Raw genomic sequence first — 18574 nt, forward strand, 5'->3', positions numbered from 1 at the left:
TTGTTTTAATGGCCAAAATTCACGTCAATTTGGAATAAAGTCTTCCTATACTTTACATGCCATACTATTCATAAGCTATATCTAATTGTAATATAGCTGAAAGGTCACGGGAATACAGTGGTCATTTGTGGGCATGATCTTATTTTTAGGGATGTGGCAAACTGGCCCCCTGCGACCTCAGAGTCTTGACATTGCTCAGTGTATCTGTTTCACGGCGGAGGAGGCTAACTTCTTGGACTAATTCATTCTCGGATACAGGAAATATCTTTAAAATCGCCATCAAACTACATCCTACGGTCACTAATCTCATCCCTAAATGTATGTGTAGGCTTGTGGTAAAGAAACACGTCGCTGCATGAGACACGCGGACGGAGTTGTTGGGATGTCCGGTTTGGTTTTGCATTTCGCCCCCTTTTTGCGACATGAATGGTACATCCTAAAAGTGGTTTTGCTCGCAGAGTAGCAACTGACAACATCGCAGGGGGCAACTTCACTTTACCGACCAGCACAAGTTGTGGGACACCGACCAGCAACGCGTGCTGTTGTAACTTCACCCCGTCGTCTTTTTATTCCTCAAAAGCAATGCAAAATAACTTTTCCTACAACATAGAAAAGTAGCGGCTTGAAGTAGCAGGCTTCTGTTTTTTTGGGAATGCTTCCTCAGCCTGCCTGTAAAGGTAAGTGTGTCCCGCTGCAGTGAGACTTTACTTTGTTGTTGACTTCACGTCATTCATTGCTTAGAAAATGCTCAAAATGCCAACATAATTTAAGCTAGTTGATGTTCACTACAGAATAATAACTTTTTGGGAGACTTTAGGAATCTGCACAAAAAACTATGGGACATTATTTTGATTTTTTTATCATTATTTATTTTGGCTTTGTTTTTTTAATAGCATTTATTATACTATGATGCACAATAACAGTAAAACATCACTGTACTTTCAGGTTTTTAATTTATAAGCATTAGCCAACTGATAACTATACATTAATAAGCAGGGAATTGTTGCATTTATTAGAGAAGTAAACAAAATGTAATTCCTTCTGTGACTTTTTGCCGGTTCATTATAATTTCTGGCTCTAAATTTTAAACAGTCCTATAAAAAAAATGCTTTATATAACCTTTTGAATTACTAACCTAATAAAGGAATGTACTGAGGACTGCCACTGATTTAAATAATAACAATAATAATAATAACAACTAAACATCTTTCTCCTCTGTGATTTGTAGAGCAGAAAGCGACAGTCCTATCTGTCAATTCCCATCTGAAGACATGTTGTACTGGACTTTGTCTGACTGGAAAGTGCTGCTTCTGACTGTGCTGCTATGGGACTGCCTTTGTGCTTTGGGACTGAAGCCCACGAGATGGCCACTGTATTCTAAAAAGCCTTTGCTCCTCGCTTGGAATGCCCCGACTGAGGACTGTGGCCCGAGGCATGGTATACACTTTCAGTTGGATAAATTCCAAATCGTGGCCTCACCCAATGAGGGCTTTGTTCGGCAGAACCTCACCATCTTCTATGAAGATCGCTTGGGCTCGTACCCATACTTCAAATCAGATGAAACAGCGGTGAATGGGGGGCTGCCGCAGGTGGCCAGTCTCACTCAGCACCTGGAGAAGATGCCTGAGGGAGTGCAGAAGTATATACGGGAACCTGGGGCCAAGGGCCTGGCAGTTATTGATTGGGAGGCCTGGCGCCCACTCTGGATACGTAACTGGGAAACAAAAGATGTTTACCGCAGACATTCTCGTGAGTTGGTGCGTCAGAAGAACCCAACATGGCCTCCAGAACAGGTGAGCAAAGTGGCCCAGCAGGAATTTGAGATGTCTGCCAGGAAGTTCATGCTGGAAACCCTGAGGCACGCCAAGAGCCTGAGGCCCAACCAGCTGTGGGGGTTCTACCTGTTCCCTGACTGCTACAATCACGACTACAGGCGCACTCTGGAGAACTACACGGGCCGCTGTCCTGACGTGGAGGTGGCCCGCAACGAGCAGCTGAAGTGGTTGTGGACTGAGAGCACCGCCCTCTTCCCCTCCATCTACATGGCCCCTGTGCTGCGTTCCTCGGACTCCGGACGGAAGTTTGTCCGGAACCGTATAAAGGAGGGGATGCGTTTGGCATCATCGGGTGATGGGTTGGCACGTCCTGTCTTTGTGTACACCCAGCCCACATACAGCAACTCCCTGGAGCAGCTGACAGAGGTGAAGCTCTAACTCTAGAAACTCTAACACTCTTGATTTCTGTTTGTCTTTCTGAAACTTTTCTTACCCTTCTGGTGAAGTTTGAAATCTCCAAATCAACACATTAAACACAGAAAAAACGCAACTCACTGACTAAAAAGCCAACCGAGGCTCAGTGGTGTGAAGATTTTTGTGAAGTGAAATGATCAGTTATTAAATTGGCACTGTGCCTTGATAAACAGGTTATTACCGTTTTTAGAGTATAGCTAAAAAAATGCATATTGAGTCTCCTTAAGATAACCTTTCTAATGTTTTGCTGAGCTGGCTCAGTCATGTATGATAATGCACATTTAGGATATGGAGTTTTCCTGCTCTGAGATTAACTCCCAGTCACAGCTCTCTCTCTCTGATCAGTGCGTGCTCAATGGAGCTTTAGCTCTGCTTTTCCTTATCGGCAGCACCAGTCCTTTCCTGTTCTGGTAGCTGACAGACTCCCCAATACCTCTCATTTATGTGGAGTGGGCAGGATGGGTGTTGGTCAAGTTGAAAATCTCGCTTACACCCTATAGACCGTTTCCTTATGGAAGAATGAACAGATAAGTGCTGCTGCTGCACTTCTCAGTCACACACAGTAGCTCATGGCCCACTAACATTTTGACCCTGTTATACTGATACTGCACATTAGTATTTTTCTTGTGCTTGGCCTGTAGTCTTAGAAAAGTAAAAGGTTGAATTTGATAGGCGTTTGAAATGCTGTATCATCTTTTACAGACTGACCTCGTCTCCACCATTGGGGAGAGCGTGGCTTTGGGAGCAGCTGGAATCATCATGTGGGGAGATGCAGCGTATGCAAGCAGCAAAGTAAGTGTCCATGTGCTAATCATAAATCATGAATCACTCAGACACTACTTACAACACTGACCATAAACACGGTCATCTGGTAAGTTGATAAGTCATATGTGCAGTCAGTTGATAGATAACATTTATTCCTCAGGCTTCAGTTCAAAGGCGGTCACATGGACGTCTGAAGATAGGCAGGCAACACAGGAGATAGTTATCTTTTCTTTAAAGTCACATTTATGCTGCAAAACTTAAAATTAGCTATGAACAGTGCATATCTCACAGTCATACTGACGAAAAAGAGGAAATGAACATGGCCGATTCATAGTCTTTAAAAAGAAGATCAGAATGATCCACAGTGAATGGTGACACACTTGTTAAAAATCTGAAGACAAACAGGCATTCATTGGAGAAAAATGTCTTTATTATACTTAAATGATGACAAATGCATGTTTTGTTTTACAGCAGCAATTCACCAGGGTCACACACACACATCTTTTGATATTCATTTATATATTTTTCATCCATCTTACATTTTTGTATGGTGTATAAGTAATACATAGAATATGAACTGCATATTTTTCTTTTTATACAGTGAAATTGCATTGTGTGTTTTTTCCTTGTTGGCCTCTATTTTGGTCAAATTAGCACATCCTACGCTGGTTGTGATCAGGTGCCATGCAAATCAAATCAAATCAAGTTTTATTTAATTGATATGTTCTGTTTAGATTCAGGCTCTTTTTTATTCTAGAAGGCAATCTTTTTGATCACTTCTAAGGCAGTTTGTCCTGAACCATGTGCAGCAGTTACACATTTAATAGATAAGATGTGTAGCTCACAAAAAAGGGAAACTCGATGGCCCTAAGTACCTCATAACAATATTTCTATTTATAAAGGATTACTCAAGTATTTTACTTTCTAGAAATATTATGATTAATTGAACATCCATCAATCATCAACACTCATCTTATTGTTTCTTTTTATGGGCATAATACAACAATTTTGCACAGTGAGAAATGTTACTTTTGATACTTAGATATATTTTGACGATTATGCTCATGCACTTTAACCTAAGTACAATTTAGAATGGAGTAAATAGTAGTTGTAACAGAGTATGTGTACACAGTGTTATGACCTACTCCACATAAGTAAAGAACACTTTTACCACTAATAAATGTTACACTGAAAGCTGTTAACATACCTTTAAAAGTCACAAAGGATCCCGTCACACTCCGTGATGAATGTAGAAAACCAGGCAGGTTTGGTGTTAAAGGTCAGCAGTGCAGACGTGGCCTCAGTGAGTGATGGATGTTTTTTTTCTTTCTTTTTCTTCTTCAGAACAGCTGCTCTGACCTGGATGCCTATCTCCGGGGTCCGCTGGGTCAATACCTCCTCAACGTCTCCACGGCAGCAGAGCTATGCAGCCAGACCTTGTGTGGTTCTCACGGCCGCTGCCTGCGCAAAAATCCAGACAGCGATGTTTACTTGCATCTGGACCCCGTCAGCGATGCTAGCGCCACAAAGAGCGGCAGTCTGAAGGGCAGCTTGGAAAAGACCACTTTACAAACCCAGTTTCAGTGCCAGTGCTTCAGCGGCTATCAGGGGGAGGGCTGCGATCAGATAGACCCTCTACACCAAAGAGGGACGGCGTCTCAAATGATGGCGTCAGCTCTGCAATGTGCCATCTTACTGATTATCTCTCAGCTCCTCTGTTAATACACCAAACAAACTGTAGACATGGTTGCATTTGAGAAGGTGGGAATCTAGAGAGGAAAAATTGTCATTTTTTTAAAATCTTTTTTCAGTTGCTGTAAAATTTGGATGACAAAGTGAAATTTTGTGAAAACACTGTGGAAAGAATTTTAAATCAGTTTTTAAACAATGGAGACCTTGCATGAAATGTACTTACATTTCGCTCTCAGTTTCCTCTTGGTTACTGTTTCAAAGTGTCAAATGTCATGTTTTAGGTGGAAATGTGATGAATTAGTTGATGTATGTCAGAAGAAATGTGGTGAAAGTGGAATTTATGCACTTAAATCTGGTAATACACAATATGCATTCAAAGTGCCTTATCTTTTTTAAACATGATTTTTCTCTGACATCTGATCTTTTTTATGGTGGCAACTACAGTGTTATTATTTATTTGAATGTATGTTTAGGTGTTCTATATGAGTTTTTCTTTATATGAACGAAGTATAGTGTCCAAAACATGACTACTAGTTTTATCCTAAAACAGTATTTTTGTATTTTAGCAGCTAGAAGCACAATGTAAAAAGAAAATCTCCGACAATTTATATGTTCTACAATTTCACGTACATGACCGCTTCTTTCTTTGTGATGTTTTCTAAAAATTTGACTTTTGTCTAAGAAAATAAATGTATTTGTTATGGCCTATTTTGAATTTCTTTCAAGATTTACAGGACACAATAAGAAGGGCAGAGTAAACAGAAGATTTGATTTCCGATAATGCAGGAGTGCTTCTGCTGTTTGTAGCCAATAAAAGTGAGGCTCCAGGGGGGAGACATGTCATCACTGTCCACTGAGGGGAGGCAAAGCCAGCGAGTCCTCAGGGAGGGACTCATTTGCAGGCTGCTGCCTCATACCCCCTCCCCATGTAATTGCAGGGTGCCGTTAAACCAAGAGTTATTTTTACTAGTTTTAAGAGCTGTGCAAGGCATATATTAAATGTGCAGGGTAACAAGTTCATTATGGCTTGCTTGAAATCCATTTGAAGTCAAACTTAATTGCCCTTCGAGGTCAAATCTCTTTAGTAAACTGTTTATTAAAAATAATAGTCACTTAGATTTTACTAAAACAAAAATACTTTATGAAAGGCAGAATAGGACGTTTTAACTTGCCTGTGACTTTAAATCTGCTCCTTTAAATGATCTGCATGTCTCTGGTGATTGGCTGTTTGAGATTCTTTGCACACTTCTGATTGGTTGTTTCTGGTTCCTAGAGGCACTTCTGCTTTGCTCCTTCCCCTTTTCATGCATTCAGATCATGAGACTTCTGGTTGCTGTTCCCTGCTCTTCCAGACCACAAAGTACTAACCAAAAAAACCTTTTCCAGTTGTGAGATAGGTAAGTGTCTGTTTGTCATTATGTCCTAAATCCTTTCTTTTCCTCCACTACATAACATTATGGTCGGTTACTTTTGTCAACTTTAGCTACACCACAACAACATTTGAGGTTTTCTGGGAAGTAGAACAGGATTAGCATTAGACAGAGAAAAAACACAAAGTTGACAAAGTTTGGTCGAAAACTAAAAAAGTAAATGAAAATTCGAATTTGCTTAAAATGTTGATGCTTGAGACTCTAGTTATCTCCCAACATACGCCCAACCACAACCAAAAAGTATGAAGATAACAATTTCGCAATATCACAGTATTACAACACAGTGGAGTGATCTAAACAGTGCTGTCTCTTCCTTCTTTGCAGGGATGAGTTCCTTTCATCAGGAGGTGTTGCTTTTCTTAAATCTGATCAGCCTAGTGTCAGGGCTGCAGTTTGCCACAGAAGTGCCTTTCCTCACGGTGTGGAACGCCCCTACTGCCAGCTGTCTCTCACAATATGGCATTGACCTCGATTTGGGCACGTTCAGCATTGTCCAGAACCAGAACCAGACATTTATAGGTGGAAACATTACAATATTTTACTCCGAAAAGCTTGGTCTGTATCCCAGGTACAATGGCAAAGCAGAGGCTATCAATGGCGGGGTACCGCAGAACGCCAGTCTGGACGAACACCTCAGGGTGGCCTCTGAAGATATCCACGCCTGGATCCCTGACAGGGATTTCCAGGGCCTGGCTGTGGTGGACTGGGAGAGCTGGAGACCAGTTTGGGAGAGAAACTGGGAGAGTAAGCAGGTGTACTGGGCGGGCTCAAGAGCACTAGTGAAGTCCAGACATCCAGACTGGAGTCCTGCAGAGATAGAGACCGCAGCCCGGGGGGAGTTTGAGGAAAGTGGGAGGAAGTTCATGGAGGAAACGTTAAAGCTGGGGCAGCAGGAGAGACCAAATGGGCTGTGGGGCTTTTATGGTTTCCCCAACTGCTACAACTACTACAGCGACAGAAGCAGGAACTACACAGGCGAGTGTCCCCCTGTGGAGCTGAAGAGGAACGACCATCTGATGTGGCTGTGGAACGTCTCCTCCGCTCTTTACCCCGACATCTACCTCAGCCTGCAGCTGCGAGACCTGAGCAGAGAAGTGCTCCTCTACACCCACCACCGCATCCTGGAGGCCATGAGAGCTCCATCAACACCACCTGTGTTCCCCTACGCTCGCATCGTCTACACATACACGTTAGATTTCCTCTCTCGGGCAAGTGGCAGATGTTTTAATTAAACTCATTGTGGGATTGTCGTGATTTGGTTCTGACTGTTCTGCATGCTTTTTCCTTACTGCAGGAACATCTGGTCTACACCGTCGGAGAGAGCGCTGCTTTAGGATCTGCAGGGGTGGTGCTGTGGGGCGACCATACCTTCTCCAAGTCTCAGGTACAGTGACTCACACGGTAACCATTCACACAGTATGTCTGGGTACATGTTTTGTGTTTATGGTCATTCATATTTGTCATGTAAATCTTACATTGATCATGAGCACTCAAAAGTGTTTTGTATTTACTGCGCGATAGACAATGGTGATTTTGTTTTGTTTACTTAGTGTCTATGGTTATTTTAAAAGTCAGTGACTAATGGTTTCAAAACCAGAAATAACCTCAAACATCATGATGAAGGCAAGATAGCCAAAGGAAATCATAAAGACAAATCTGGAAAATAGCTGTACGACATGTTTTAACTTTGATAGTGTGCGTTCTTGCTTAGACAATTAAAAAAATATCTTGATGCTTTCAGTGATCTTTATCATTAGCTCCTTTCTCAGAGGATAAAATAAATACATATTTAAATTAAAGCTTATTTTATTGTGTTGTAACGTTTTGGTCCTTTAGCTAATGTCTTAGAAAGTGTTATACTAAAATAACATCTAGTATTATTTGATATCTCATTTACTGTCAGCAAATCCCATCATGGGCACTTATACTGAACACCTTCAAATAAGTTCAATTATTTTTATTCACAAACAGTTTAAAAGCACTATTGCAATCATAGGAAATAATCCAAAGCTTCAGAGTAGAGTTTAATTTACTGTAATATTTACATGATATATTACTGACACATCTATATATTTGAGAGAGTTCATGTTAAAACAGAAACATTTCCAAGTTAAAAACACCAAACAATAACCAAACACCCTAAAAACTAAACTGATCTAACCCTCACTACTCATTCATACACCTCTTAACAAATATCTAGTTTAATAGAATTTCCCAAACATACTGTGAAATGTGACCTGTTTTAAATGTGATGCTCTTTTATGAGCAGAGGCTCATATGTGTTGAAGTTCTCTCTTTTTGAAATCAATACTAATGTGTTAAGATGTGTGAATGCTTTATGTATGTCTCTCTTATTTCTTTCCTCCTTTTAGGCTACTTGTGAGGCTGTCAAATTGTACATGGACCAGACTCTGGGTCCTTACCTGGTGAACGTCACGGCGGCTGCCACTCTCTGCAGCCGGACCATGTGCTCCTCTCAGGGAAGATGCCAGAGGAGGAACTCAGAATCAAGGGCCTACCTCCACCTGGACCCTGCCGTGTGGAAGGTGGTGTATGAGAAGAGACCACGGGGACGGCAGAACTACAGAGTTTTAGGACAGATGAAAAAACACGAGGTCAAATTCATGAAGTCTGAGTTTCGGTGCAAGTGCTACCCTGGATGGGGCGGGGAGAGCTGCTCCAAACGAAAGCAAGGATAACAGACTTTCCTTAACGGAGTTTCAAGGACTGTATTGGTATCATAAATGGCATTCAAGTCTTTAAAACGTGTCAAAATGAACCACTCCATGGGTAGAATGGCCTCATTTTCTTTTACAATTTACCTTTTTTACATTTCCCTTGATTTTCATCACTTGGATGTTTGAGCCTCACTGCACAAAATGATTTATGTGCAGTGTTCGTCGCTAGAAAACCGTTTACACATCTGACTTTAAACGATTTGTACAAGCAGGATCTTGGGTGATGTGGAAAACCGGAACCATCCAGTGCACAAAACCTGAGAATGGAATTATGGATGCAGTGAAGAAGGAGACATATTAATATTATGTAGTACCACATGCTACTTTATACTCTTACTGCAATACATTCCAGTGGGAAATGTTGTACATTTTAATCATTGTTTTTTTCAGTGGAAGCTTTTAGTTGCTTTAAAGATTAGGGCTTTAAAATGATTCATCAATTAATACAAATGTATCAACCAAGGGAAATATGATTTATTGCAAGAGATTACTGATTGCATGAACACATTTAAAAGCTGCTTACAAATTAACAGCACCATATATGATGGGACTTTCTGGATTATAAGGATTTTTTCTCTTGATACTTTAAGTACATTTGACTGATGATACTTTTGAACTTTTGCTTATTGGCTTGTATGCATATGTATTGAAATAACCTTATGATGGGACTTACTTGAGTAAAACAACTTGCCTACAATAAGTTTGATGCTGTGGCTTTCATATTAAATATTTGTGTGAATGTTTCCAACCAGCAGGTGGCGCTGTGGGACAGCTAACTGGCAGAGATGCATGAGACATCAAGGTCAGAGCTCTGGGTGTTAGTAATCACAAGGAGAGTCAAATCAGTGTAGGGGAAAAAAAATAATTGACTCAGTAGATCCGCTTCTTCTGACTATATGCTCCAACTCTGCAGCCGCCGCAGCGTCCATGAAGGGTTAAACTCTGACAGAGAAGCAGAGAGGGCACAAGGTGACCTTGATTGATTTACGAGTGGCTGTACAATGTTGTCTTATCTGATAGCCACCGCTGCTCCAAACTGGTGTTGTTGATTGCGATTTTCCCCCTCTGTCCCCCGAGGGGCCGACAGGCTGGAAGAACAGACTCCCACAAGGTCCTGCTGTTTCCTGCTTCCTGCTTTATCATCACTGGCTGGATTATAGGGAAGATGGATGCTCTTTTTTAAGCTGGAGATAGGTTTTCAGCCTGTGTTCTTTTAAAACATAATTTAAGTCTTTGGCATTGATTGTGCAGTTTCTAGAGAAAAACAATTTGCGTTTCATAAGCCACAGACAGAATGTAATGTCCAGCCTATATTTACCTGTAATTTCTTGATAATGGCAGAAGGAAACACAACAAGGCTCTCCTTCTGATTGACGTTTGTGCTGCTTGTCAATCTATTTGTGATTATTATTATGTTCACCTTGGCAGCCTTAAATCCACTCCCTCTGTCCAAATAGAGAGACAGAATTATAATAATGCTGTGTTGTTGTTTAATAGGCTTGGGTTTATTAAAGATGTTGTTTACAATATTACATTCCATTCATTATGCAATGTCATATTTAAAACTTTGGACCAGTATTTCACATTTAAAAGAAAAACTTGCAAAAATAATTTGACACGGTGAATTTCACACATTACGAGCAGCATTTATCAAATGATCCCACAAACTTTGAAATTGCCTTTCAGTGTCATAAATGACTACATGAGCAGCGCCAGTCGGATCTGTTTATCTGGTTCGAGTGGTCTTCTTTCCCCTCCACCCTCTGTCAGGTCTGGCAGGCCCTCTATTTCTCTATCCTCTCATCTCTGCATTTCTTCATTTTGGCGTCTCGCTCTGTCACCCCTCCATGGTCACGTCTCCCCTTTCCCTGCTGCTCGGTCTAGAGATCGTCTCGCTCGCACTCGGTTTAATAACTGTTTTGTCACGCTCCATGTCTTTGTCCTTCAGAGGAGTCGACTCTCTGATCAGGTTTCTTAAAGATCTGATGCGCACTTGTTTACATGATTTATGTGCGTACATGTCACCAAAGACACAGTGGTGTGCTTTGATCAGACTTATATATGAATAGTTTGATGTACAACTATTTGCTTGATTGCTTAGAGTTAGACACGAAGATCAATGGCGGTATGTCTGCACTAAATGTGAAGCTACAACCAGCACGTGGTTAGCTTAGCTTAGCTTAGCGCATAGAAAACTCTCACGCTGGTTGTTTCCTGTTTCCTGTAAATATTTGTTCCAACTATGACTGTAGTTGTTCCCTAACTGTACCCAAATCAGTATGGACTATGTCTTGGTTGGGAGCAGTGGCCTCTGACAGTCCCTACTGGTTTTAGTACATTTAAAAGTACAACAAAAAGGATGTAAGACTTTGTGAACATTACACATTAGGGTTGGTAGGAGGGTGCGCTCACTGCGTTCTTTCCCTATCCAAAAAGGTTAAACTATTCCTGTGATGGAAATGATGGAACCTCTGAAAGGCAAGTGAGGGAAAACAAATCTGGTGATCCATTTTCTCAGGTCTGATCTATTGTCTTCACTCCTATGTTGACGACTTAAGAACAGGTTAAAAATGGTTTCTATAGAGTGGCGAAGTCACGCCCATCTACTTCCGCCCCATGGGACCTTATTTCGGAAAAATAATGTATTGAAGTCAATGGAGAGAGAAAACGTATCTTTCGATCCCGTTTGAATTGTGCCATGAATTACACATATGATGTTTGTCAATCTTAAAAAATAATTTCCATGTCAAAAAAGTCACAGTTTGTCGTAAAACTGTTGAAATATAAGACTAGGAAAAATACGTAAGTAGAAAGACTACAAATCCCAGAGTAAGTGATGTCACAATTGTTTTCCTCCACTAAGAGATAGCTAAGATCAGTGCCATATAGATATAATCTATCTATATGGCGCTGGCTAAGATAAGATAACTTTAACAAGATGCCTGTGTGCTTAGTACCAGGTTGTTATTATACCAGCAATGGGTCTTACTCGTTCTTTCGCTTCCCGTCTGATGAAAGGACCAGAGTGTCTGGATCAAGCTAGCTAGTAGCTAGCACGTTAGTTAGCATTACAGCCTTGTCATTTTTATTAGCCTTAACATGAAGTAACATTAAGTAACCCAAAATGTTAAACAGTAAGAGTAGTAGTCATATTTCGTGAACCCTTTGAAGAGTACTGTCACCGGTGTGATCATTCTATAATACACAATTTAAGCCCGGGGGAGAAATGCTAACGCTAACGCTAGCGATCTTCTCTACTTCATGCTATCTGCACAAATGGTTGACATTAAACATTAAAACGACCAGGCAGTTCAGAGAGAATCAAAGGAAGGCAGGCAGGCAGCTTTGCATGACTTTCTTCAGGACGTGTTTCATTGTGGTGATAGAGAGGATAGTCAATCGTTTTGTTGACAAGACAGTAGTGACGGCCATCTTGGTGACGTGTGTTGTTGACCAGAGATGTAGTTCATTGAGCGTTTCACACAAACAAATGTGTTACTTCACAGTTTTACGACACATTTTTTTTTTTTTGACTTGCAAAATTATCTTTTAAATTGACAAACATCATATGTGTAATTCGTGGCACAATTCAAACGGGATCGAAAGATAATCTTTCTCTCTCCATTGACTTCAATACATAATTTTTCCGAAATAAGGTCCCATGGAGGTCCACCGGAAGGGGAGGGACTTCGCCACTCTATAAGGATTTACCTTGCAAAAAAATAACTATCTTTCATAGTTCTTTATTTATAAAAACAAAACGTTATCATGTTCTCACAGTTTAAAAAGTTTTTTTGACGGGTGTAAAAAAGTAAATATGAAATATTCCTGAAAATGTTTTCACCCCTGTTTAACCGATGAAAAAAAACAAGGTTCTTAGAAAGATTATCCAGGCAAAAGTGTTTTTTTGCCTACCTGTTCTTAAGTCATAAACACTGGAAAGACATTTTTTAAATCAGAACAGATAGCCAGAATTTCTTTGTTTCGAGCTAGGGCTTTTGCATTTATATGCATTTGGCAGATGGTAAACCACACCTTTTTTTATGAGCTGGAATTACATGCCACTACTTCACACTTACAGCTACTGATTGTGAGTGAGTAGGCTATAAAAACCGATGGAGAGGGGTCCTTGAATCACTTTTTATCACATCTCCATGTACGTAAATGAAATCAGAGCAGGGAATCAGAGACATGAAATGAAAGGCAGAGTGAGAGAGGTCACAGTGTCCTATTTCTTAGAGAGATGGAGCTCTGACATTTCTGCACCGACTGGTAGGATCACCACCAGCTGCAGTCAGACCACATCCTATAGGAGTCGCTGACCAGGTGATCAATGTATTTGCACATAAATGAATTTATAGGGATGTGCAGAAAGAACAGATCACTGTGTCTTTTAGTTTCCGTGTGTGTGAAGCGTAGTGTGTGTTATCGCTGTTGAGGATTTGCTTCCTCTGCTGTATGCCTCCTGATGAGAGGTGACCTGACAGACTGTCCCATGTGACTTCTCCTGAGACGAGCAGCACTGCGCTCAACCCCAACCCCACCCGCCCTGCAAGACCCCATCAGAGCTTTAGAGCAAAAGGAAACACCCATTCACACACTTGTGATACAAAGGTGGCTCCTGCCAACGCCACACAATAACTGTGTGCCCTAGGAGCCATTCAGGTGGAAAATTACACTGCCCAATCAATCGCTAATAGAAAATCTTTCATCTGGTAGCGGCCAATCATACGCTGGCTGTGTGCTTTCTCCTTGAAACAACGGCCAATCAGTTGCTCACAATGCTTGTCACTGTCATGTTGATCATCATCAAATGTAATTATTCTCCTGTTTCATGGACAGATATTGATGGCGTTGGTCGGTGACGGATGATGAGGGTAAATAATGCAAGGTAATCAGAAACTAACTATGCAAGTGGAAAGAGAATAAGCGTTTTCCCAACCCAGGCAGTCTTTCAGTTTGTAATTAATTCAAATGTGATATTTTTTTCTTTCTGCAAGCATAATCCATTTCAGCGTTTTTTCTCATTCATTTGAAAGGATTTGATCTTGGCTCATTTGAATAAACATTTTGCTCCATATTAGTCTGGGTAATGAAGTGGATCTCAGAAGAAAATGCTTTTGTTATGAGAGTGGAGAGTGCAGTGGCACTAAGGAGTCTCACACTGGTCACCTCAGTGGGAAAAATGCTGATTGGATAGCAGATTTAATATAATGCAGAATACTAATAACGATAATTTGTTTTGTGGACAAAGTTTGAATGTTAAGAGCGTTGGACCGAGTGTTTTTGGAAATGGGAAAGAGGGGTTTTATACACAAAGCAGCAATAAAGCCAGTCCCCATGTTGGATTGTAGAATAGAAGTCTTGATAGCACAACACATTTTAGAGAATGGGTTTTTATTTTGTTGTTGAGGTTAATAACGCTTTAATTTAACGGTCAATATTTAGCATTAGACAGCGTATCTGGCTGCTGTGTAAATGCATAATTGGGTAATACTATAACATATTGGTGCCCTATGTCTTTAGTGTTAGGGTGTCCACCTCCTTTTGGCCATATATTGCTTTATTTTGTAAAACTGGCATTCAAAAAGTCAACAGGAAAATCTTGTCAGCATCATTTAGGGACTACAGCTAAAACAATGTTACCAGCGTTGGCATATAGCACACACACATGCTCAAAGAAGGGTTTTTGGAGTATTTCTGTGAGAGTGGAAGAAAAAATTCAGCTCAAAAACCATGATTAGATTTCTAACGTACTGAAGCGATTCTTATCATGATTCTTATTCCACCCCTAAATACTCAACATGGCGTGCATTTAAAAAAATAAACTATGCTTGGTTCCGACATTTCTAGAAGTGAAAAACAGTCTCTGCAATAAGCCAGAAGTTATTTTCATAGATGACTTCACGTCCTTATATTATTATATGAATGAATAAGGTCAACAAAGTGGTGCAACAGTCATTTCCTGCCTCCGGAAACTGCTGTGGTCTCTGATACTAAAATACATAAAGGCAGAGTGGGATTTAATGGGATTCATGACTCCTATTTCACTATCTTAATCGACTGTCTGTTCCTTCTATTTTGATTTACCAATTGTTATTATAAACAACTACAGTAGCCTATGGAGCCCATGCACAAACACACACACACAGAAACACACACAATAGCATGCACTCATGAATTCAAGATTAGTCCCCAGGATTCAAGGATTGCTGGGTCTCAACACAAATGTCATTGTGAGTCGTAACCTTTACTGGAGCACATTATCTGCTCTGATATGGCGGGGCCGGGGCGGAGGACCAAACGCGATGCGATTGGATTTGAAAGGTCCCCATCCAAGTCATGCCCACCGGCTATCTTGCCTCCACAGTTCAGCAACACCAGCAATATACGGCACGTCGCAAAGTTTCAAGGATCTCATCTGTCCCGCCATATCTGCATCTCTCTGCCCTCAATTAATCAGCGGTGGCTGGAGAATAGGAGCTGGGTGACTCTCGTTAGGAGAGGAGAGGAGGGGATGTGGAGATATTTAATAGGAGTGTAATGCAAAAATACATATAAATAATAATTTAGATAGTTCACCTGCAAAACAGCTTATTAGTTGAGCTTCATCAATTGAACTGTTTCTCTTTCTCACATGGTTGTTAAATTCAACGTGTATATTTTCTACTTTCTTGTTTATTTATAGTCTTTGAATTTTTATTGTACAATGCCATGTCTTTTATGCTGCTGCAACGCAAACATTTCCCAAATTGGGATCAATAAAGTACTATCTTATCTTATCTTATGGTTAACAGATAATAGAGTATTATTCATAATTCATGAACAAAGCCTGTATACACATTCTTAGAGTAATTTAGTTGAAGTCGAAATGTAACTACTCACTTGAATGAGCACTCAAGTTACTCAATTCACGTAGTGAGTAGTACCAGTTTAGCTAAATTATTCAGATAATATGTAGGTTTGTCACGAACTGTCACATATCCTCTAATGATAAATGTATACATTTGAAAGAGTCATTTGAATGTATAAGATGTTGACATGTAGCAAATACTAAGTTGACTATGAAAATAGGATGACCAAATCATTTGTAACACTTCTCCGCTGCTCTATTAATGAACTAACATAGTAGGAGAGTAGGATTTGACAGAGGATGTGTGGGAAAAAGATGGTTGTGGTATTTGAAGTAGACGTGTTTGCAGAAGTGCTGACATGTGTATCTGTCACTACAGGTCATGAGTTATGAAACTGACAATGCCTGCTCCTTGTTTAAACCACAACGATCAGAGGCTGCCCTTGATGTCAGCTTGGATAGACAAATTGAAAATCTGCATTACATAAACAATGTTGCAGTAAAAAAGGCAGCTGCCGGGATGCTTCCTTCTATTTTAACGATTAAAGGTAGAATAAAGAAGGGGAACATTTTACTCAGTATTACAAAATAATGTATTTACACTCTTGTTCTTTTCATCATTGTGACTTCCTTTTCAACTTTATTGTTCTCAAGGGAGAATTTGTCTTGCAGCCAGGTAATACACAGAACACACACAGAATTAAATATAATAAGATACGTGAAACCATACAATAACACGAGTCAACAGAAGGTACTTAAGAACTGCTTTGATTGAAATGCTCTCCTAAAGCTATCTTTCCAAAAGTCATAGGAATTCTTTAGTTTGGACAAAAGTGATTGATCTACTCATCGACTGACCAACCGTCTGATCAACTGTCCCCAGAGCCACGCCATGTTGAAACCCAATACATAAACAATGACAAGTACATCAAGTGAAAACACAACATAAAACCTTGAGTACATCTAGCTGACATTAAAACTGTTTGACACATGAGCGCTACAATAGATAAACCTTATTGTCCCAGTGGGGTAATTTGTCCTGGGCACAGTGGCACATTCTCTAACTTCACATAAAAAAGATATTCACAAAAACATCCTGAAAACACATTAAACATAAACACATTTGACATTGACAAGACGGCAGCCTTCAAAAAGAATCTGAAAGAATTTAAGTGCTTAAGAGCATTTCCATGTATTGCACATTGCTCTTTTGCTCTACAATAAACAATTTGCCACCTTGTTTGATACTTCCTCTGAACGATGGAGAGGATACTTTCAAACAACTCCAGCCTTTGAAATTGCTCTTTTAAAGATAGTTTACAGTTCTGATTATAAAAAACCCCAGAAAAAACAGAATTACATATTAAAGGGGCCCTATTATGCACATCTCCCGGGTCATATGTGTATCTTGTGCCCTTATTGTGACATGTTTACATGCTTTCATTTTCAATAAGTGCTTTATCAGTCTGCTTTTATTGGTTGACTGACTGGATCTGTTGTGATTGGTCAACCGCTTAGAGATGTCCCGCCCCTTAGCCTGTACCATACAATGTGTTCAAGGGCTGGCCAATAGAAGCACAAGTGTTACATAGTGATGTCACTATGTTATGAGAGTAAACAAAGGAGTCCAATGGAGGCGTATCAGGGGGGGGGGGGGGGGGGGGGGGGGAGTGTGTTGGAGAGAAACTTTGGGATTTTAGCCTTTGCAGACCATTTACATACACAAAAACATATATAAAATGCTAAAGTAAAGGGAAGACCCCAGAAAGCACAATAGGGCTCCTTTAATGTGACGAATGATATGACCTTATGCTTACCTAATCATTATTAATGATTGTAGCGTGATCGTGGTGTTGTTTAAGGTCAAGCAGCGCCAGCTCAGAGAGGTGTTTGGAGTCTGTAGCCATTTCCTCTGTAACCTTCTGAAAATCCGATGTATGGAATGGTTCTGATTGGTTGTTATGAAATACTTGTCTCTTAAGAGTAGTGATTGACTGTAGATGACCAGTTGCTAATTCATTTGTAGGTGTATACTTGGAATCTTCTTGTCCTCCATTTGAGCTCTGTTCTCCTGCACGCTTTTGTAAAATGTCCTTTTAGATCCATGAAAAATAATGGACTTCATGTTTTTTTTTTCAGTTGTAAATGATGGGGTGAAGGGCGGGGGGTAAGTCTCTAGTGTAGTTACAAAGATGTGATTGAATTTTCCAAGCAGCTTGTTCATATCCTAATTAAAAGGAAACCCAAGTCATCAGCTGTATGTTCAGCAACTACCTGCAAGTAGTCTTATATTATATATTTCATATACCTCGTTTCAGTCCAAATGTATACAAGCAACATCATTTATATTTGTAAACTGTTGTGGTCAGAGATCTCACACAAAACAAAGAAAGCCTAACATTAACATATTGTAGTGAATCAATCCTAGGTGGATCTAATGTAATGTAAACTTGCAAGTCACAGTGTTTAATGTTGAGGGGAGAGCGTAATATCTGATACAGGCCGTCACTGGCCACATTTTACCTTTGTGTTCAGATTAGCTGCTTTCGTACTTTTTCATCTATCGAAGTGAAGTTACATTAGTTCCACTGAAAGGATATCCACCTCTGTTAGAAATGTCAGCATTTGATATATAAGGGCTCAGGTTAATATGTATGCTCACAGCAGGGGGCAGTAGTGAATAATGTTTCACCTTGAGACAGAATCTTCATTAGTTCAGTAATTCTGAGCGAGTTCATAAGTCTGTATTTTACCTCCAGTGAGTGGTGTGCCTCTTGTAGGGGAACGAAATTGGAGTGTGATGAGTGGGGCTAGATGTGATCTCTAAAAATACAAACGAGTGAAAGG

At 40.2% G+C, this 18574-nt stretch overlaps 2 protein-coding genes across 2 annotated transcripts; both read left to right on the forward strand.

The window, feature by feature from the left end:
* The first annotated feature begins 241 nt into the window (after positions 1-241).
* Positions 242-5412, forward strand: hyal2a (hyaluronidase 2a). The gene is made up of 4 exons (XM_034139560.1): positions 242-677; positions 1229-2201; positions 2952-3041; positions 4359-5412. Exons 2-4 carry the CDS (start codon positions 1272-1274, stop codon positions 4734-4736), a joined length of 1398 nt encoding a protein of 465 aa, XP_033995451.1. The 5' UTR covers positions 242-677; positions 1229-1271; the 3' UTR covers positions 4737-5412.
* Positions 5413-6029: 617 nt separating this feature from the next.
* hyal1 (hyaluronidase 1) lies at positions 6030-10372 on the forward strand. Its single transcript, XM_034139492.1, has 4 exons — positions 6030-6103; positions 6461-7344; positions 7431-7520; positions 8509-10372. Exons 2-4 carry the CDS (start codon positions 6463-6465, stop codon positions 8833-8835), a joined length of 1299 nt encoding a protein of 432 aa, XP_033995383.1. The 5' UTR covers positions 6030-6103; positions 6461-6462; the 3' UTR covers positions 8836-10372.
* The last annotated feature ends 8202 nt before the right edge of the window (positions 10373-18574 follow it).

The sequence above is a fragment of the Trematomus bernacchii genome, unplaced genomic scaffold (genome assembly GCF_902827165.1).
Source record: "Trematomus bernacchii unplaced genomic scaffold, fTreBer1.1, whole genome shotgun sequence".
NCBI lineage: Eukaryota > Metazoa > Chordata > Actinopteri > Perciformes > Nototheniidae > Trematomus > Trematomus bernacchii.